The 23,369-nt window shown below is 39.8% G+C and overlaps 1 protein-coding gene across 1 annotated transcript in view; it reads right to left on the bottom strand.

The window, feature by feature from the left end:
• Positions 1-8,937: 8,937 nt before the first annotated feature.
• LOC135936433 (zwei Ig domain protein zig-8-like) overlaps positions 8,938-23,369 on the bottom strand; it is a 74,376-nt gene continuing 59,944 nt past the window's right edge. The window contains exons 5-7 of the mRNA XM_065479240.1: positions 22,320-22,610; positions 12,496-12,975; positions 8,938-10,124 (exon numbers count right to left, since the gene is read on the bottom strand). Of these exons, the coding sequence (XP_065335312.1) occupies positions 12,803-12,975; positions 22,320-22,610 (464 nt within the window). The 3' untranslated portion in view covers positions 8,938-10,124; positions 12,496-12,802. The remainder of the gene's footprint in view (positions 10,125-12,495; positions 12,976-22,319; positions 22,611-23,369) is intronic.

Below are 23,369 nucleotides of genomic sequence, written 5' to 3'. Positions count from 1 at the left end.
GGTCCATTACTGCTGCTAAGTTAATTGGACGCCGGATTTTGTCGGAGAAAATAGTCGCCTCCGCCGCTGCTGCTGCTCGATTCGATTTCACCAAGTCGCATTTTTCTCATTTCACCGCCGAAATGGGTCTCTACCGGACAATTTTTCTCCGCAGCACTCGTGTCGTCGACTCATGAATTTATTCCTCCAGTCGGCCGCCGTCATTAATTCTAATAGCAGCAGCCGTGTTGTGTGACAAAAAGCGCTTTCTTGTAATGATGCTCTTCAACTACATTATTCTCGCACACATTCTGTCTATAGAATTCAGAAACGGGAGAAAATAGCACTTTTCCTCGATAAAATACAAACGTAAAGAAAAAATGGCATCTATACTTTTATGTGGCTGATAGTTTGCATATGAAAGAAACTTGGCAGGCCAATTGCATTCAAATAAGGTGTTATATTTTTCCATAATCCAAAATTGCCTTACTAAAAGGGGCTGAAAGTTCGGATTTTGTGAATAACGTCATTTTGCTTCAAATTTAATTATCTCTGCTTCCAGATGAGTTAATTAGACAAACCCAATGCCATACATGCAAGGTAATTAAATGGGCATAATAAATTGAAAATTAGTGCAAGATCATAGGTCAAAGGTCAAGGTCAATAAAATTTGGCAAAAATATTAAAATCGCCGCCAGATATCGAAGGGCATAATTTTTGCGATGTTCCCTCTTCACCCCACAATTTTAGCTGTTTTAACTACGCTTTTCAAGACAATCAAATAGTTAAATTTAAAGAATATTAAAAATAATGTAGCATTATTAACACTTTGCCTCTTACGCCGAAATTAGGTAACTTGTCAACACTTTGACGGTAAGCAGACAAATTTCAAAAACATTAAAATCCCTAAATGGGTTGTGTTAAAGGATGGTTTTTGAGATAATTCTGACGCACACGTACCTGATCTAGTCGAAATCAGCATTTTTATGCTTTCATGCTAAAAAATGGTATTGTTGGATTCAAAACGAAACTTGGATAGGTCTAAGCACTCGCATACTAGGGGCGTGAAAGAGGGATGAGTGGTCACATTAAATTTAAGTGGTTTTAAATACTCTGCAAGATCAACTAATCGGGTCGATTGCTTCCAACCTGCAAAAATCTATTTTCCCATTTTAGAGGGGTTGAATGCGGGTGACACCCTTAAACTGCCTCGGCTATCTAGGGGAGGTGATAATGAATCGAACGGTGTGCAATTTTTGTGAAATCGATACTTATTATAGAAGGCGAGATGTGGGGAATAAAAACATGTCATTCCTTCAGATACCGTCTTAATAATAATAATAAAAAACTGTATGTCGACCAAATCTAAAAGATCCTCTTTGTCCAATGAGGTACAAAAAGAAGCAAAAAATGCGTGTTTTTTGTTTTTCAGGGTTCAGGGTCAGGGTGCATAAAGGAGGTTGAATGGGTGGCACCATGATAACCCTCTAGGAACCTGTGGGAGGTCAAGATGGGTGGCTTTTGAAAATCTGCTATGGAGTCATCCTTGTTTTTTAATATTTGAAATTGGGCAGTTTGGAGAAAAAGAAGATAAGCTGATAGAAAGCAAATCAGCTTATTTACTGTAGAATCAATTAATTCAGTAAATATTTTTGCCCAATGCTCCGCAACTCTTACAACTTAAAGACTAAACAACGCAAAAATCAACAAACATGGAATCACAAAAGCCCTCTCAAGAGTTCCAAAAAACAGAAGAAAGCCGCAGGACTAAGAAAATTTTTCCATTCTTCTGTCTCTTGTCGTGCACTCCTATGAATAAATAAATAATACAGAGAAAACGGCGAGAAAGACAAACAGCGCTGACTGAGTGAGCCCGCTTTATGTTTTAAGCAGACCGCTTTTACGACGTCATCAACAAAGTGGCTGATTCGAAAAAATGTTGCGTTGCCTTTATTTTGCACTGCCTTTAAGCTCCGCATTTTCGGATTTACGGCGGAAATTACAAAATAATTGACCGACCGCCTGCCAACACGAGTGACGAGTGCAAATATTGCTTGGGTTGTGGTTTATTTCCCTCTTTCCACAGTTGTATGTCAAATTTTTCTCTCCTCCGATGTGCTGAAAAGTAAAAATCGGTATTGATTGGAAGAGAAACATTCAGCACAGCGAGAGAGAGAGAGAGAGAGAGAGAGAGAGAGCGTAATTGAGGGATGAACTCGACTCTGAAGGTGACATCTCCTTAAAAAAGGATTTCACCCCGGCGCACGTGATTTTCTCGTCTCACTCTGGAAAAGCTCCTTGCTCAGCACAGCAGATTTCGCACTAGACAGTCAACTGCTCAGCCAAAGTGGTCGTCGTTTAAAAGTGAAACTTCTGCCCTCACCCACCCAGCACTTGATGCAAACTTCCACCTCTTGCCAGGTGCTCAGCAGATTAAAAAAGTTTTCTGATATTTTAATACAGGAATTATACATATATATATATATATATATATATATATATATATATATATATATATATATATATATATATATATATATACTTGAACCAATAATTACTTGATGAACAGATCTAATTGAACCATCTGTAATTTAAGTATTTCCTTACGATTTCTCAAAAGAATGTTTGTAAATTTAGTCGCTATCGCATTTGGAGTTAATATGAATCAATGTGACTACATCTCAATCTCTTTTAACCTTTCATTCTACAGTGCTTTCTGCAATTCTTCAGCTTTCGTAGAGTGGAAATTGCCATATCCGTCAAGAAATGGGTTATTTAGAAACGAGGGGAGCAATTTGCTGTAATGAATCGAATGAATGTTTTGTACCGATGAGACGAAAGGCGAGGGAGGAAAAAGTCGGAGATTTACATTGCTGGCAAGCAGATGCCGCAGGGTGGCTCAGGCGGAGCGACACACAGACACGAAACGCACCCCTTTGCGCGCCGACAAAGGGTGCAAGGCGCTCACGTGGAATAAGGATACCCAAGACTCTAGGGTCGCCCATCCTAGGCCCGAATCGTTGCATCTGCGGACCACGAATCATAATCAATCTTGTCATACATATTTTTCAATTGTGGTTCATTAAAATAAATGCAACATTTTCCTTTCGGTTGTTTAAAACTTTCATGTATTAACCGTCTACGCAATCTCTATTATATTTCTCTCGAGATTCTAGGAGGTCATTTTATGATTTTGGTTGTAATTGGAACCCCAAAACTGTCGAGTCACTAAAATATCAACGATAATTATTTATTGTTCAATTACTAGTAAAGAATGTGACAAACCTCATTCCTTTTAGAGGACACTTAATTATAATTTTCGGGCACTTAAAATTATGTAAACTCGAGATAATAATTATGTTTATTTTCTCTTACATAATATGTATAATTATAAAAACTATAATTAGTTTAAAAAATAGGAACAGAGAAGAGAGTAACATTTCATTCGAAAAATCATATTTATTTTATTTAATTTTTGAAATCTGCGACTTTGATAGTCCGATTTTTTGGCTTTTAACTATGAAGTTTTTAACAAAAACAATTTGCGGTAAATTGTCATTGATATTAATTAAAAAAACGATTGTTAAGCTCTTCCTTCCCTCCTATGTTTACTACATCTATTCCATCAATTAATCTGAATGCGAACTAATTTCGGGACCAACAAGGGTGGCCTAGCAACCCCTTTTCTCTTCCTTTATTCTTTCTGCCGGTGGTGGCGGTGGTGGTGCCGGCGCCGTAATTTATTTCTGCACAGCAGCAGCTTCTTTCGCTGCTTCCGATAGTGCGAGAGCGAATGGATTTCCTTTGAAATTCAAACACACACACACACACACACCGACGGCACACGACAAACTTTTTTCACGCCCCGCGCGAAACGCGAAGAAAAGAGAGAAAGTATATGGTAGGAATACGGAGCGTCGCCGCAGGATTAGACTCTTGCGAGCTGCGTGTGCTTCAATCAGGGCTCAACCGGGCTTAAAATGCTGATAAAATATTTAGCCCGATGCTCGTTTTTTCTGTTATACACGGACTCGAGTGCTTTGGAAAATATCCAGCAAGCTGAAAATAGCACAAGAGGTCCGTTCGAGCAGAACCGAACTTGAAAAATTGATCGTCAATCACTCTTTATGGATATTTGTGCGAAAATCAGATGGAGCGATATTCAGTCATCTGCAGAACTAAAAAGACTTGAAATATTTGCTACAATGTTTGAACTTCCAAGCAAGAACTATCACTTTTGGACAAATTCAAATAATTATGTCTTACACTCCTTATTAAAACAAATTTTCAGCGAGTGTTTGTCTAAAAATCATAGTTATATAGTACACATCAAATGGTTGAAAGTAAATATCTATTATTAAGTAATTAAAAATTCACAATTTCTATTTGATTTTTGTGTTCATCTTTGACTCTATAGATATTAAAACCTTTAAAACCATTAAAGATTGAAAGTGTTTGTTTACAAATGGTGGGATCTGAGATGTAAAATATTAAAAAAAAACAATTCCAAAGCAATATTCGCCCGATTAGTTGTATACTGGAAAGATTTAAAATACGATTGCCAATTCCAAAACTAGAAAAAGTCAGAATCCTAACTCTATAGCATGTGTAAAACAGTAATGAATCAGCAAAGTGGATAATTCGTGCCCTAAACCAATCCGTCGAACTGGAAGCGCTTTTCCGTGTTTACAGTTGGGCCTGGGACACATTTTCCGCGAACACCATCCCTGGTGTTTGCCGTAACAACAGACCTGGCAACAAAATTAATTTCCCCTCGGTGCTGGCAGGGCAGAGGAGTGCAGAGCCGGACTTGGCAGCCGCACCGATGGAAATCGGCCCCGTACGTGTTTTTGCGGTGTCACCGCCGAGCTGACCAATCGGCTGCCCTCGCCCAAAAATGAATTTCTATAATTGGAAAGCAAAGGGTGACGCCAATCGATAAATACGTACGAGCGGTACGAGCGAGCGAGCTCCACCGTTGGCTGTTGCGTGATTAACTGACACACCGGCGGCGGCCGAGAGGGTGGAGAAAAAACGCCGCCGCCGGCAATCGCACTTGGGATTTATCAAGTGCGAAAGCGAGGAGGGTGAGTGGAGCTCGAAATTATCAGCGCTAGACAAAACCTTCCACTAGATTAACTCCCAGCACCGACAGCGAGTGTGTGCAAACCTCCGAAAAAATAATACTGCCGCGCTGATGCTGCAGCTGGAGAACGAGTGCGCCATCCAACTGTCAAGAGGGTTTCGCAATGTTAAGGCACTTTAATTGAAAACGTGCTTTTCCACATACAAAAAATTGGAGCAGAAAAATGTTACACGAGGATTTAAGCTCGATTGGACTGGCAATCTGAAATAAACTCGGGATCGCTGCTTGAACCATTTCGAGTGTTTTTTTTCTAACAGCGAGAAATAATTTTTGATGCAAATATTTAACTGGAAATACAAACACAATAGCAGGGTAATTATGATAAATTCCCATCTCTGCGTATCAACTAAGCGATAAACATTTTCATCACCAAGCCAATACCACTCAGATTTATCCTCATTTCCAAGAATTGAGAAAATCCATCATACAACATTTTATTGTGTAAGTATTTTAGCTGATTAAATGGACCAGTGATTAAACAATGAGGAAATGTGAAATATATAGCAAAGAGTGTTAAGCTAAAAATGATTTTCTCTTTATGTCTTAATACAACAATCTGAATACAATTGGTAATTTCATGATATATTCTACTCAATAAAGCCATGATAAATCAAAATTCAAATTCAACTCATAAGTTACCAAACACCACTTTAATTTTATTTTTGGCGAACCGGTTATTTTGTCTGACTGTAGAAAACATGGAACCAATAAGTCATATACTTTTTTCAAGCTGCGCCTTAAAAGTCAAAAGTAAACTTTGGAAATGTTTTATTGCATATTTTATCTGAATGGAATTTGTCTGTTGTGAGTTATTCTGAATAAAGCATGACTGAATGGAATAAAAAACAATTTTCGGAAAAAAATTGTTAAATGCACAATTGATTTTTAGCAGGTACCAACCGAAAATTAAGATATTTTTTAGGTTTCCACCTTAATTCTGAATTTAGACTGAAAAATGGTGTGTTTATTTTTTTATTATTTGATAAAATCATTTTTTATTTCTTGTGTGCGTAATGTAAGGAATGAAACTATTGATTTTTAAACATTCAAATTTTGACTGTACAACTTAAAATATTCATGAGTTATGTCCAATGCAGTTAATTACAAATTGCGGAAAACCCGCAAAATGATTTTAAACAATACTCTCGGTTTTCCGGGAAAATTGTGGTTTTTGCAACCCTGTTTTTTGGACGGTGTCCGTTCGTGATTTTGGATAAATCCTCTCTGACCAAATTCCATCCTGAAATGATGATGATGTATTTATTAAACATTAAAAAGTGTACAACAAATTTGTGTGTCACTCATGTTGATGTCCTAAAAATCTACCTTTTTATTCTTGAAAAAGTCAAACCAGCACCTCCAACCTGACAATAAGAATATGAGTATTAAATTTCATTACCATAACGGCCCTTATAAATTTAGAGAGAAAATGACGTTTGCGTTCGCATCCCAAATTCAAAAGTGTTGAGATCAAGCTTTTTGATGGGAGTGAAGCCTGGCGCACCCTTGGCGGCCCAGGGCAATCGCAGGCCAAAGTTAGTGAGGCAGTGAGACAAGCCATTGGCAAGGTCGTCATGCAAGGCGTATGTGCGTGTGGATCGTTGTGATGGTGATTTGCAAAACAACAACAGCAAGTTCAGATGCCGTTCTCCGAGATGCTGCGGCGGCGATAACGAGAAGAAAGCGGGCGAGAGCGGCTTTTAATTAAGTCGATGGCTGGCTGCGTGTGTGCATGCTCGTCGCTTAACGACCTGTCGCACAATGCAGGCCGAGTAATCCACGCGCGTTTTAACGCCAACGACCGTGTTTGCCTGCGTGTGTAGCGAGATATTCGCGCCCACTTGCCTTTTATTACGCTGCAGCGAGATTGACATCGTCCCAGGGGACTCAGCGTTTATTGCACAACGCACTTTTTTCGCGAGATTTCAATGAGTGCCCATCACGATTATGCAAATTGCCGGCAGCTCTCTGGCCTGTCGTTATCGTTCCGCCGGCAGTTACGCCGGCCCGTCGGGGATGGATTTTCGGATTAATTGGGCGCAGCAAAAGTGGAAAGATGCTCTCGAAAGCCGAAGCGCAGGTATACGGCCAGGGAAAACTGCCCTTTTCGGACTGTCTTCTCAATTTGCGAATTTTCCAGGCTCGTTCCGCTGAAATGAAGAGAGTGTGCATTCATCCTAATTGCCACAGGTATTACCTTTAAAGGCTCCATTTTCAATTATGCTATGATACCCATTTTATCTGCCTTTTTTCGTTGGTACGATAGAAATAATAATAGTAAAATTTAATCTCAGTATTTCTGCTCTCAATTAAAGTGAAGAAAATTGCAAAAAATTACAGAAATTTTGTGAAAACTCTTTATACCTTTACTTGAAAAACTATCTAAAAATGAGGACAGAGCTAAAAATTTTCCAGGTTGTCATTAGATTTTTTGAGAAAATCGACCATAAAGTTTGCATGCTAATCAAGCGATGAGCACTGCCTCCATATTGGAAATCATGATTTATTTCACCAGAAGGGAAATTTTGCACATAATTATCACACCATTGAATGGACCGCGACGAGAAGGATCGAAATCAAGCGAAAAAATAATTTATAAATTTCGAGCAATTTTGCGCAATCTGAAATTTAACTGTCTTTGATCCTGATTTCATTGTTGCATATTTTAGAGATAAATTGTTGCTAAATTTCACAATCAATACATACTCTTGCGAGAGTCAACAATGCAATTTTTTTTCTTAATTGTTGGCTTATAAAGTCCAACTTTAAACATCGCAATTTGATCTTCAAATTTTTCACCCATCTATTGATAAATTCAATCGATAATCCAGCTGCAAATTGAAGAGGGAAATACAAATAAATCCAATTCCCTTCACAAGCGCTCTATTATGTGAAGCCATCTAATACGCTGATAATAATATTCACCAGAAAATATTATGCATCACGCATTTCCAGGGAGCAATTTACCTTGCCTTTTCCACACGGAGTGTAGTTCAAACAAATTTCAATTCTTCGACGTGTCCTTTGAATTCTGCTACAATCTTTCCAAGTGGGACATAGGTCGTTGACTCGCAGAGCTCGGATAGCTGAGCGCAATTACACTGAGAGCGTAGAGCCATGAACATACACACATATTAAATTATATCTGCATGCAGCGCGCATAAGCTGTTTACGCGAGGATGAATTGGAAATCTTGTCGGCACGCTAACGTACTTAGCCATCGTGTCACTTGTGTGCATTATGAATGTGCACTTTGTCAGATGATCGTTGCGAGCCAATTAAAACGCTTCTTGCGCGGATTGAATCTAACGAAGTGCACTTCTTCTTCTCTGTCTTCTTTGCTAATTTCATAAAGCTGTAAATTCCTCGTTCTAAGAGGCAGATTAAGAGTTACAACGGAGATCAATGTTTGCGCTTACTATTTGCGAGTGGGATTTCAATCGCAGTTTTTCTAGAACATCAGAATGACATATAAAATTTATTTTCATAAAAATGTTTAACGAAGATATATATTGCTTTTAAATATGAATGCCGATTGCAAAATATTGAAAACCAAGTCGGAAATGCCTATACAGCCAACTTCTCTGTTATCTGCGCGATCAATGGCATCCTACCCGTTGTACGTCATGTATTGCATTATTCTTTTCACAGTATAATAATTGTCTTCCCATTGATTAAGAGAATTCATTTCGCTTCTGCAGCACCATCATCCTATTTAAGAAATTGAAAATCACAAATATGAATTTGATTTGAACTAATTTAAACAAGGCCGATGAATGGGTTTCCTAAATTATGAAATAAAACTGCGACAATGTAATAAAATACAATAACGATCAATGTTTTTTTTTTATTTTTTTGTCGCCTTCCATGTTTTAATGGCATTAATCATGTTAATAATAATTGTCGTTGACAACGATATTACATATAATAGTACAATTGCGTGTGTGTTGAATGTGAGTGTTTGTGCCGCGCGAAAAGAGGGCCGCCGCTTGTTGCGTGCGTTGGAAACTGTTTTGTCTGTTTGTTTGCCAGCGACGAGTGAGTAAGTGTCTGCACTTTATCGCGAGAAGCAGTTTGCCTGCACAAAGAGCGAGAAACAGACTTGTCGCTCATTATTTACGCACACAATCAAGTCGAGATGTGTGTTGTTCTAATGGATTCATGAATTACTTCGTTATCAGCACAATGCGTGTTTCGTCTCGCGCGACACTCGCATCCGAAATTTCGCAGGGTTATTCCAACAAGTTCTTTTTTTCTATATAGCTAACGGAACGGAAAGGTGGGCAACCTGCACGTCTCGTCTGCGTTGCGTGGAGTCTGATTCTGGAGTCCGTTTACGTATTGAGCACATTTCGGGGGGGGGGAGGGGGATAAATTAATAGGGAAAACGAGGCCGCGTCTTCTTTCTTGCACACTCACTTAGCCAGAAGTGGAAACACTCACTGCGTCGGATATCTTCTATACATTTTGGCGCTGGAGAGAACAGAGGTATTTACAGTAAGGAGAGTGTCTCAACTCTGCACTGCTCTATAACACTGAGTGTGTAAACACAAAAGTTGAGTGAGAGAGAGAGAGAGATAGACGACAGAGATAGAGAGAGACGAAAATGCAAAGTTTCCGGCGGCGGGGGTATTTTTATTTACAGACAATTCACTGGCTGGAAGTGTCCCGTTTTCTTTGAATATCAGAGGGAGAACTCTATCTAGGGCCGAGTCGATAAACAGCACTCGCACACAGATTCGCCGTCATTTTAATAAAAGTTAGCTGCATCCACTGTGTGTGTGTTTGTATTCTGCTCTACTTCGCCGTGGGCCGCGGGACTCGCTCCACTTCTTGCTTGACAAAATGTGGAGAAAGCGAAGGAGCGATGATACTCTCTCGTGCAAGAGCGGCAAAGTCAATAAGCCGTCGTCTCTTCTAGCCCCTCGATTTTAAAGTAAAACAAAATGTCAATTCTGGAGTCTTGGGGCTACGACGCGACTGCCTCCGCCGGAAGACCCTGCGAACAAACCGCCGCAGAATAAATATGCATGTACAGCACGCCATGCGATCGCGTAGAGAGGGAAATTTGAAACAATTTCCGCACGCACCCCCAGACAAACTTGGGACCTAACTTTTTGCATTTTGGCCACTGCTCGGGGGTTTGTTTGACTGTACAAGCAGTTTCTGGTGAAAACTCAATTGCTCCCAGCCGGAAGAGGGAAAACATTTTAAACGTGTATCCCGAGAGCAAACATAGCTGCAAAATTTGAGTTTAATTTTTGGATCAAATTAATGAGGCCCTGCAGCGCCATAATTTATAAAATATTATGTACAGTAAAACTTCCATTTGCTTCGTTCTTTTATGAAAAACTCGCACCAATAAACAAATTAAGTCCAGTGTTGATGTCGTCGATAAAATGCTTTTACTGAGCTATTCTGAAATAAAAAATTCTGTGAATGTTTTTATTTAATTCATTCCAATAACTGATCAAATTTAATAGCAATTTGAAGTGCACGCTTTAATTAAAAAAAATACCCTCGTGAATTTTATGTAGCAAGGATTGACGTTTGCTTTTTCAAAATATTTTTAATTTTGTGTAAACGAGAAAGTATCGTGGTTCAATTACTTCCAAAGCTCAACAAAAAGCGAGATACTAAATTCCAAAATTAATCGTGCAAGGTACGTAGGGTAGCACAAAAATTGCTTTCAAATACACCCAGCAAGAAAATGGATATCTGAAGGGTATCCAAAAGGTATCCGGGATATCCATGGATCTCCGGAGGATATACATCTGTACAGCCCGATGTCATAGGGCGGATATCCTGGATATCCAATTTCTTGCTGGGCAGTTTAAATCAGATTGATATAACTATCGTTTGGTCCTTCAGCACCGACTTTTGTGGCCCTTTAGACGTAATCATTTTATCATTACTATTTCCTTGGCTTCTTTAAAATGTCTTTAACCTCTAAAAAGCTGAAGCCTCAGCTGAGATGGGAAGTTAATATGGTTCGGGATTTGCCAAAGACAGATTGAAAGATAAAAGGCGAGCAGCTGAAAAGAAATGCGATTGACATGCTCCTCAACCTATCGCCGTAAATGCAGAGCGAATGTCGATTCTTCAACTTCATTTGCGTCTCGTCGGCGATGATGTAGTTGGCAAATACCATTGAGTGGAAATTGAAATTTTACGATTGCAAACGACGAGCCCGTCGACGTGGCTTCGCGGAACCAGATTTATGGCGCGCATGAAGTCGTTCTCACGAGAAACGCCCAGCAGCTAGCTCGCCCTAATGCAATGACACTAAAAAGTGGCAATAAACAGAGTTAAAAACTGGAGCAAGAGCGGCTGGCTTCCAGCTAGCATGCATGCATTCGGCGAAATCGCGATGCGCCGTAAATCAATGGTTCGCGCACATGCTCGTAGCTATTTATTTATTTTTAGCAAACACACAAGCTCACGCTGCTAGAAGAGCAACTTTTTATTGCCACGAATTTAACCATGGAGGATTTATCGCGTGCATGGAAATGGACTTTGTCTTCATAAATAATAGAGAGACTGGAGCTGAACGCACATTGAATTATCTTCCGCGGGCTGCAAATCACGCGTTTTTCACATTTTCGGTATGTTATTTACAAAAATAGCAGAAGAACTTTTTATCTCCCTCTCGTGGCCTAGAAAAGACGTAGTGTCGGTGAGTAATTAGCAAAAAGGAGCGCGCAGAGCGGAGCTGCGAGATGGCCTATTTCTTCTCTCAGCAAAAAGTCGCCGGCGAAAGAAAGCGAGGAAGGAGGGCATCCCTGGGGAGGCGAATATCACAAAGAAAGAAACGAAATATACACGCCCATGAAGGCACTTTCGCGGGCGTTCCGCCTGATAAAAAGTGACAGCACATTTCAGAATGAATAAGGTTGCCAGCGAGCACTCGTTTCCGGCGAAATATTATATTATTTTCCACCGTTACTTAAGTCGGTTCGTTCAATCAAGCGCATTCACTCTGTATCAACAGCACGTGAAAGTTGCCTTCCTGGCATTCAAAATGAAAAGCTCTCAACGGGGGCGCTCTTTGAAGAAAATTTTAAGAAAATATGGCTGAGAAGATTAGCAGGAGGTCGACACTTTGAAATGCAATTTGAAGTAGCAGCCCTGGAGAGGTGCTATATTGGATTTTGTGGTTCTGACCTGTTTGTCATGTCAACATCGCTTCTTCACAGAATCCAATATGGCGGCTCTCACAGTGCTTTATTCCATGAGTGTCTCCGGCGGCAAATCAATTTTCCGACACAGTATGCTACTTCGCCGTCAAAACGCAGAGGAAGGATACATAATGCTCGATTTGAAAAGTAGAAATCGGGTCAAGTGGCAACCCGTGTGACGAAGATACTCACGTTGGGTCGCTCATCCCTCGGCGGGAAGAGGCAAAAAAGAGTCGGTTGGCCAAGCTGCTGCTCGGGGAAAGGCTCTTGATAAAAATATGATTGCGCACGCCGGCCGGCTGATAAATGGTTTAATAAGAGGCCGGTGTGCGATAACTCTCTCTCTTTCTCTCTTTTTCTCTCTATCCGCTGGGCCGTATACGCGAGCGACAGCTGCTGGTGCCTGCGTGCGTTGAAAAACTGTCCTTGCACTCGTCGTCACATCACAATTATCACAAAAGTCGTCCGTCATTGCGATCTATCCAGATTAGGCGACACTTCAGAGGCTGTTCACCCGTCGGCGCCGACGAGACCGGCTCGCCTCGTCAACGGCGCCGCCGCGCCCGGCCGACAGCGTCAGCGCCACGCAGCCCGCCAGCAGCCACAGCGACGGTGACCGAAGCCACGACAGCCCGCGGCCGCCGGTCTGCATCGCCGCCGGGTTCTCGCCCGCTGAAATCACATAAGACACGGTAGCAGTGAGTGATTTTGCTGGAAAATAAATCATCGAAAGGGCAGATATTCAGAGGGGGGAAAATTGATCACAAGGAAACTATGGTTAAATGATTTAAATATTTCACCTATGGTTATTAATCGAGTTTATTTTTTATCAATAAAAAACTATTAATAGCAGCAAGAGGCTGCATCTATTGGCGAAGGAAATGAAGATTAATTGCTGGGACGAAGAAACATTTCCTCAATATTAAAAATAGTTCATTAAATGGTAATGGTATTTATGAGACACAATTTTGCTCTAAAAAAAGTAGGATAATTGTTTACAGCATCTGACGTTTAACAAAAGAAAAACCAACAGTTAATTCTAAACCAGTTTCTATAATTCGATGTCAGCCATATCACAAATAATAGCAATCTGCAATAAATTTTGGTGATATCTTTGGAAACTCTTATTGCGAACCACACGTGTTTAGATAAAATTATTTTAAAAAGTGGAGTCTTCTAGAAAAGTGTGTAACCAATTCTAAAAAATATCTTTTGTTATATTACAAATCAAATTAATGTTAATGTTTTTGTTTTAGAAGTCATCTAAATAAATATAATTTTCGTAACATTTGACCCTGCATGTACAAATTTTTCATGTCGGAAAAATCTAACAATAAGCCTTGAGCTTCACAAATGTCATAAAAGATGAGAGATGAGCTGAACAGGAAAAAGACGGTTCCGAGTTGAAAACAGAATTTCCTCATTGCATATTTTTTGCAGATTTTTTGCCCGCCTTTCGGACGCTGTGTCTAGTGTCTGTTTAGCGTCACAAAGTTTTCCCGGCAGGCAGCAAGCGCAATGATCCGCAGAGTTGCGAGACCAGTGAGAAACAATTGCGAGCGGTGTGTCAGAAAATTCGAGCAGATGTTTGGCGCGGCACGAAAAAGCGAGAATGACACTTTTCCCAGGGCACGCTAGCGCCAGTGGTATAAATTACAATTTCAGGCCCACAGACTTATTCCTACAGACGTTTGATGGGCTTGTGTGCATTATGAAGACGGAGCGAGCGAGATGTCTGTCGCACGGGGAAGTGAAAAATAGCCTCGCTGATATTTTTCACCGCTGGAAATGATATGGATATGAGGGAATTACAATTGGAGCCTCGTTTAATTTAAATTCTGGTGCGACTTGAAATTTTAGAGCGTAACTTGGAGTGGAATTTTAGAGCTTAATTGTCTGGAAACGCCTTGGGGACTGAATTCAATCTTTCACGTCCCGCGTCTGACACGCTATACGCGTACTTTTGTACAATTTCGCCGACTGACTCTCTGCTGGGACCCGGCGTCTTTTTATTTGAGCTGATGCATGCGAGTGTGCCAGTGGCGCTGCCAGTTCAATCTAAAAATGTATAAACGCAAAGCGAATGTGTTTTTCTGAATGCTAAAAGGAGAGAGATATAGAGAGCAGCAGAGAACTCTCGGCGCGCGTGCACGCTCGCAATATTATTCCGTTCGACGCTCTCGCACCGTCGATTCGCTTTTTCGCCGACGAAAAAGATGAAAGGAGGAGAAATGAAAGAGAAAATGTTGTGCCGGGGAAATTAAGGTCGGATGCATAGAAAAGAGTGCTGCTGGAAAACGGATCGTTTTGACGAGCTACTTTGAAATTCTTGAAATGGATTATGCTCCGAAAGACGGAATCAGAGTTTGAGTTAAAACATATAAGTCTAAGCCACACTTCCTGGAAAATCATATCTGCAAACTATGTGGTCGACTTCACTGCGGTTAGCAGCACGAAATAATGGCATGCACTTTGCACCGAGGAAATAAGGGTCGCGTTTGAAGTAGTTCTAGGAAAAGTAAATCATTTAACGAACATCTTTGAACCTACCAGAAAAGTTTATGTTTATGAGGTAAAGCTCCCGGTATTTTTTTTTGCAAATTGTCGTGGTGGCAGAATAAAATAATTACATGCACTTTTTAACAGGGCAAATTAAAGTCGGTTGCAGAAAAAGGAGTACTGGGAGAACGGATCGTTTTGACCAACTACGTTGAAATGGATTTTGCTTCGAACTATAAATTGCACTTTAAAAAACAGCACTTTTCCTCTCTGTAATTTGCGGTATAACCTACTGCGTTAATCAGAACGAAAAATTGCATTCATATGCATGCTTTGTCAGGGAAATTGAGGCCACATCAAATGCAGAGAAAGGAGTCCTGGGAGTACGGATCGTTTTGACCAACCACGTTGAAATGGATTATGCTTCGAAAGACTGGTACTACATCTGGAACTATAAATTGCACTTAAAAAAACAGCACTTTTCCTCTCTGTAATTTGCGGTATAGCCTACTGCGTTAATCAGAACGAAAAATTGCATTTATATGCATGCTTTGTCAGGGAAATTGAGGCCACATCAAAATGCAGAGAAAGGAGAAACGGATCGTTTGGACGAGATACATTGAATATGCACATCTGAAATGGATATGATTCGAAAGAACGAGTCTGTGTGAGAGTAAAAACGGGTAGAAAAACGGCCATCCTGCAAATTTCAAATAGAAATTGCTGATTTTAGTGAAATTAAGGTCTGATGCAGAGAAAGGAGTTGTCATAGAAAACGAATTGTATTAATTGTGTTAAAAATCCTTGAAATAGATTTCAAAATACTTGTTTCTGCGTTTTAGTTTAAACGAAAATACACAAATACAAGTAAAACAACCGTTTTGCTTAAGAAAATTGCGGTTTTTGTCTCTGTGTTTATCAGCAGAGCGGACACGCATGCAAAACGATATTTTCAAGCATCCTTCAGCTGTAGAATTACGATGGTGGGAAATTGGTTCTCAGCGGTGCGGAGGATGCATTTCCCCGTTGGCTTTGTGCCCCAGTTGAACGGTGAAAAAGAAGCAGAGGAAAAGTGAATCAATTTAAAAAGAACGCGGGCTGGTAAATTGCCTTTTTTATTTCGCAATAATTCCGTTTATTAAAAAGAGCGGATGCCCGCTACGAGATATTAAAAACGCTGGTGAAACAAACAGAAATAAGTGGAACAATAGCAGCGAGACGAGGAATTGTATGTAATGAGTAAAAGAGCGGCTGGCAAATTAATTTGCGAGTTTTCGTATGTATGCAGGCTCAGCGTGTTTACAGCCAGAGGGATTATCAACAGTCGGGGGAGCTATTTTCCATGCGAAAAGTTGGTCTCGGCACCACCAGCCCGTCGCAGCGGGTTAATAACGCGTGAATTTCGCGAAAAAGCTGCCTGCCGACACCAGCGCAACTCGAGCCAAGAAACTTCCGTGCGCCAATATATGCATGCCCTGGATTATTATATTCCCTCCGCCTCTGATGATGATTTCAATCAGACGGTTGCCAGCCAGTCCGATTCAGCTTGTTTGTTGAGCGGCAAATTAATTCGGAGCCTGCCACGAGTCCAGAATTTCTGAGGTATGCTGTAGTACTTATTTTAAAAATTTGTCACTCCCTCGTCAAAATATGACTGATTTAAAAACAGCCACATATGTGAGAGCTTTTCGATTATTTTCTCATTTTTTTCTTTGCAGAATTGTCACTACTGAAAAATATATTATTAGGTATATTATTTTTAAAACCTTCATTGATATAATATGTATATGCCACTGTGAGAGTGCCTGTGATTTTGTACTAAAATTCCCGAATTAGTTTCTAATTAAAAACATGAGAATTTTTGTAAAATAAAGAGCTATCCCAGTAAAAATGCTTTGAATTCGATAAAAAATCTGTGACATTCAAGTGAGCCATATATTTGTATTTGGGATTACTTTTTTGACAGTGCCATAAAATGATTGAATGTTGACAAATGTCAGAGAAAACAGCTATAATAAAATCTTATCAACGGGAGAGGAGAGACAACAAGATAATTTCAAACGTTTGAATTTATTCAAATGAAGATACAACTCTGCGAAACAGCAATCAGAATCAAAGCACATGCAGCTGCCTTCCGAATGATCAGCAGGCAGGAATCCCGTTTCATCCGATTTGCCCTTTGGCGCTTCCTATCAAGCAAAGTTTAATCGGGCGTGATATGCAATTACGGTGCCTTTTAAATTATCACACTCGGCCGGCTACAATGGGCGCTGCATAAACATAACAGCATGCGCAAGCATCATATATCTGGCCGACCAAGGGCGTTACTTTGCGATCAATACACCGATAATTAAACGACGGACCGTGTGGGTGTATAATTATTGCCTTTTTTGCGGCAGCTTGACACTTGTACAGCAGCTATATTAGTTTAATAAAATTTATTCATTTCAGATTTGGTTCGGACGAGAGAGGGAAATCCCAGCTGCTCCACGTGAATAAACCGCAGGAGCCGTACTAATGGCAAATTTTACTCATTTCCCAAGAGTGTGATTTTGAGCGCGAATATCATCAAGTTGTTCGGAGAAGAGTTGCACTGAATCGACCTCTTTCCGATCAAGGACGCCAATGCAGATCAATTTATTTTCTTTAAAAGACTTTATTGAGTTGCGGTTGCGGATTCATTAAGCAATAAAAAGCGCCGCGGAAAAATTAGCTGGAAGACACATTTGCGGGCGGGAAATGGCGTCGAGCATGCAGACGGCGGGGTTACGCGGGAATTAATGAGGCCAGATTATTCTAAAGTGGACTCGGGCAGGCACATCCTAGGCGAAACTTGACGCGAATATTAATGAGTCCGCTCCAAGACCCAACAATTAAACGACCCGGGCGCAATTTATTTGCTACGATGCCATATTTGCCAAACATGAGCATCCGAGACTGCCTCCCACATGCGGTCCGCAACACAACTTTCAATTTTTGAAAACAAGAATTTGTATTACAACTTGAGTTAACGAGTTGTAAAAATGTAGAATGGCAAAATGTAAAAAAAAAATCATTCTACTTTTTACTTTTTCAATATTTTTATATCCAAATTTAGATTTGTTTTCTTAAAAACTTTGATTTAATTCTTATAGTTCAATTAGGATGCTTGATGACCCCTGGAAAAAAAATTGCTAGGAAAATTTCAATTCAGGCCCCACTCAAGGTAGTCACGGCTCATCTTTGGGCTCTGCGGTTTCGGAATTTGCATTTTCGCGCTGGCAATGATGGTAAAAATAGCGACCATTACTTTTAAGAGCACGCACGTGTGAGGGGCGCAAGTTTCACGCCACAATGAAATTTAATTAAACTTCTAGACAATGCACACACATGTACGCCTTCGTGTACGTCTCGGCCGGGAGCGGAACACGAGTTTTCTGGCTTTGTTTGTACGCGGCTCTCACAGGCAACATCGCCGCTTAAAACTTTTCGGCCGAAAGTGGAGCGCTTGTAGGTCTAATTTGGCTGTTATGTCTGACTCGCTTGCCACCTTGACAATGGCCTGGCTTAACAACGGTCACCGCCAGAGTCAGGGTGGCACTGTTGGAATGGGAACGGGTTGCTTCCTGCTCACAAGATTATCTTGCTGCCATAGTTTTGGAAAGAAGCGCCGGATTTGGTTAAGGTCCAGGTTAGTAGTGGATTGTTAAAAGCTATATTTCTACCATTCTTATGAATTTCTTAATACATATGTGCATTTCCAATTACTCTAAAGACTGCAATTGGATTATATTTCATTCTATAAGAATATTACTGAATATAACAATTCTAATTTTTAAATAGGATTTCCATGTAAAAACCGAAGCCTATATTTATGGATGAATCTCATTTTTAGCTTCCAAGAATAGCGTTGTTTGCTTTAGCAGGCGAGGTTATATTATTCAGTAAGTCGAATATCCTGCCTTCTCACAAAAGTCGAAACTCGACTTCTGCCGCTCAGGTTCCATCTCTATAGAGCTACACATTCAGCATGCTAACAAGATGGTGAACTACAAAAGGGCATCATAAATACATATTTCCCTCCGCTTGCCGGGCAAGAAGATGCCTGCGAGAGGACTAAACGCGTGGCGGCAGGAAAAATGTTTGGTCCTGACCGCATAAATCTGGAGTGAGCGCTGGAAATTGGACTGAGGAAGGGTCCCGGCATGAAAAATGAATAATAATATTTCGCCGCACGCTACGCCGAGTTAACTATACTTGTTGTGTGCGAGGGCAATTCGGCCGGGAGGCATTGTTGGGCGGAAGGAGTTGAGCGAGCGAGTCGAGTGGCCGCCACTTGACGACTCGGTTAATGATATCGAGCAGACGGAATAATGGAGAGGGCACGTCCGCCTACGATGTTATTGGTTATGACTTGCTAAAAAGCATCGGCAAGTGCAAAAATACAACACACGCACGGCCTGCTGAGCGCTTGAGAGCCTTTTTTTACTTACAAATTGAATTCGCTGCCGATTCTTTGTACGAGTCACGTTTCGTCGAACACAGCAGTTTGCGCTGAGGGCTATTTTGTGTTGCCACCTCTTTTTTGCTGGCTTGCACTTCTTCGCCCCGAGGGTCCAATATTCCTACATTCTAGCCGAGAAGTGCATTTTGAATAAGAGAAACATTAGACTGCACCTAACAATAAGCTATCTAAGCTTTTATAGTTTCTCGTGATAAAATTGGCTTATATTTCCCTGCCATTCCTTTTAAGCCCTTTTTGAAATCGACGCAGTTAGTGAAACAATTAGCTAACACCACCTACTCTCTTCGCCGATGTGTTGTATTCATGATTTTATCGGAATAAAAAAAAACTAATCAGAAAATTCCATTGATTCATACTGCTAATCTTTGTGAATGGTTGTCGCAATTCTAAAGCAACAGTAGCTGAGTAAAAAAAATAATAACAAGGATGCAACTAACCTCGAGTGAAAATTTGCTTTCAAGAATTGTCACATATATATAGGTTTCGGCTATTATTTAAACTATCTAAAATTTCTGAAACTGAGCCAGAGTTGTTCGACACCCTTGCTATAGTGAATCAAAAATGGTAGCATACCTTATTTGCTAACATAAATGTTCTTAATCACGAGACCAAGTTTGCATTAACGCTTTTAAGAATAATCGCAGCTCAAGATTATTTTTGCTGCTGATAATATCCTTAATTTACCTGATTCAAAGCTAGCAGAAAGTATAGATGTGTGTGGGATGTAGTGTGTGCTTAATTAGGTAGCCGTAAACGGCCTGAAGCTATTCAACTCAATAGGAATTTCCCCGAATGAATATACTCAAAGGAATGCCCCGAAAGCAATTTGCCCGAATGATAAATAATATTTATCGTTTCCTAAGCAAATTCGGAAATCATCATTTTATTTTATTTTAAGTTGTTGATATATAACTTCGATTCACCTTTGGTTAAAGATGTTTCCTTTAATGATTTTATTAGAACTTGCATCACTGTTAGAAGCGGCTTTCCCTTCTAGAAATGATTACATCCACACATAATTGTGGCAAAAGAGCCAACCGAGACCACCCACTTATTAGGATAGTGGTTATTACGTAACTAATTGCAAACTCCACTCAACGCAGTAGAAATCGCAACTTTGATCACTTCTAGCCAAACTTTTGCCACACGACGGGAAATTAATTTATAGTTGTTCAACGCGCGTTTCGTCTTCATTACTGGCGAGGAATGCGCAACTTGCATGTTGCTCGTAACAAGAAAGAAATTACACTTGCGAAACAAGTTTGCTGTGAATTTGGGAGAGAAAGTGAGCACTCTGTTTATTTTCAAGCAGTATTATTATCTGGAAGAAAGTTGCGAGAAAATTATAGCTTTAGTTCTTCATTTATCATTTCTTATCACTTTTATTTAAAAAAAAAATCGAATTGACCTACTTAGAAAACATAAGAAAAATATGAAAATCGATAGTAAAAAATACTACCTGTCCAAACGTGAAAAATTCAAAAGGAAATTCGCAAAAAATTGAATAAGAGGTCAAAGCCTCAATTTGCACCAAAGCTTTCCGCATCTCTTTAGCTTCAAAAGAATTGCTGATGCCGCGATTTTTACAATAGCAATCGCACCATAGCATAAAGCCATTTTAATACACTTGGTCGCCGACAAAGCCCAGATTTTAATCATTTCTCTCCTTGGATGTCTTGTTTGTGCTGCTCGCTTGAGAGGCCGACGATATTTATATGTGTGCATGTAATAAAATTACCGATGCAGAAGCATACAGAGGACATCAATGGATATCAAAAGCGGCGTAACTCGTTGTTTCCTCGAAGAAAATAGGTCGCAAACTTGAATTATTCCGCAGTGTGCATGCGATCTGACAGCGATTTGCTTTTTCCTTCTCCTCGCCAGTCGCATTGCTCGCAAGCTTTCAAGTAGGAAAATGCATTACGTACGCTGCTTGTACAATTCAAAAGTTGAGTGCACTCACCCCATGCAAAGGCAGGAATTCAGACAAACTATTTTCGAAGCAGACCATGCGTACACAAATAAATATATGAAGATCAATAAGGGCAAAGGCAAGCGTCTACTCCCTCTGAAAATGACTTTTGCAATTTTTGAGAAGAATGGCCATATTGAGCGCCTTCCCAGGAACTTAATTAAGAAATTCTACCTCATCTTTGAATTTCAACAGTAGTTCTAAATACAGTCACGTTTAGTCAGAATTTTTCTTCTTTATAAAGATATCCTCTCAAATTCATTTCCAAGGATCAGAGCAGAAATAGAATTAAAGGAAATAATGCAAGAAGGGGATCAAATTTCTAATCTATGATACATCACTAAAACTTGTAAATGGTTATTGAAAGGTACGTTCTCACAGGTTCATATGCTGTTTTATTCATCTTAAATTTGGATGTAAGAGCTGTAGGAATTTTCGAAAACATTCAATGCGTAGATGAGAGCTGGGCAAAAAATGGCCAGAACGATGTAACGTGATGTTCAGGGAAAAGTTAAGACGAGGATACGTCGGATACATGAAAAATATTACCGCGTGACTGTTGGATTAACTTGATGATTTTTCTGGTTTTGTCTTATGCTATTATAAAAATCAATATCATCAGAAGTGTCGTGCCGTTGCAGTAAATTGATAACGTCACCGTAATTACTTTGGTGATTTTTTTCAATTTTTACTTTCAAGATTTTTGGCGTATGTTCTTTGATAATAAAAAAGATGTCCAAATTGGGCCAAAGTTCCACCGACCATGTTATCCGTTCGGCGATGCTTTTCGGATTCGCTCGGAAGTATTAAGCAGATAGGGCCAAGAAAAGTTAGAATATAGAAAAATAAGACAGAACAGACTGAGGTGCTGACAGTTTTTCTGTCACATACATAATTGAATAATTTTTAGTTGATATCAACAGCAATTTTTGATGATCTGTAACTTAGCAAAATAAACATCGACATAGTCTTACTGTCTCTAGGACTGAAATGAAATTCTAACAGTTGACCAAATAATTCCAGGGTATAGAAAAAACTCACCATTGAGCACGTGTACGTATGTGGACGCCGGCTGGGCGTTGTTGGGCACGCAGCTGTAGTTGCCTGAGTCAGTGCGCTGCGCAGAGCTGATGACAAGCGTCGAGCTAGTGCGGCTCTCGTCGGCACTGACGTTGACGCCGCGGTCCGCGTCGTAGTTGATCATACGGTTGTTGTGGTACCAGAACACATAGAGAAATGGCTCCGTGCTCTGTCGCAGCACGCACGATAGCTTCAGCGTGCTGCCCATCTTCAGAAACTTCTCTGCCGGTCCCACAATCTCGGCTTTGGCCTCTGCAAAACCACGGGTTAATGTTCAATAAATTCATTGTTCCAGAACAAGAAGCCTGCAAAATCAGTTTAAAAATTACATTAATAACACGGCATAATTGAAATTCAACATTAGAACAAGTAGTGCAGACTTTGCCGTTTCAAAAGTTTGTCTCCATTCAACAGTTTTCATAATCATGTAATGAAAACAAATTGAAACTTTTTACAGCATTCTTCTAATATTATTTCAATCGTCTTGCAATTAAACGGATTCAATTCGATCAAAACTTTGTTTATTCATTCCTCCAACTTATTTTATTACATCAATCCTATTTATAAGAGTAATTTTTAAATTGGCAACTCTCTTTTTTATAAACTACATGAACCTCGTTATTTGGCCAGACCAAGACTTACTTAAGTTATAGAGCAGAAGGAGCAGCTCAAGTTTTACTTTTAAATCTGTATTTGGGTTTAAACTTGAGTAATATACGTGTATGTATACAAAATTTACTGATAAATATTTGAATTTGTCACATGACATTCAAACATTTTATTTTTTTAAATAGGAGTCTCCTCATAACTCACTCGCTGTCACATTTTCTAGTAAATTTTTATTAAATTCTGCAAGCTGAAATAATCCATTATTTATGAAGGAATAAATTTCAGTCATTGAGCTTTTGCTACGCTTTGCAAGAATATCTATCTCAATCAAAAGTCCTGCACGCGCATTTTCCTTTAAAACGCGCCCTTTTTGCTACCATTCAAGCTTTTAATTTCACTCTG

Source organism: Cloeon dipterum, chromosome 2 (assembly GCF_949628265.1).
Source record: "Cloeon dipterum chromosome 2, ieCloDipt1.1, whole genome shotgun sequence".
In the NCBI taxonomy this organism is placed as follows: domain Eukaryota; kingdom Metazoa; phylum Arthropoda; class Insecta; order Ephemeroptera; family Baetidae; genus Cloeon; species Cloeon dipterum.
The sequence above is the reverse complement of the archived record's forward strand: the minus strand, read 5'-3'. Positions and strand labels throughout refer to the sequence as shown.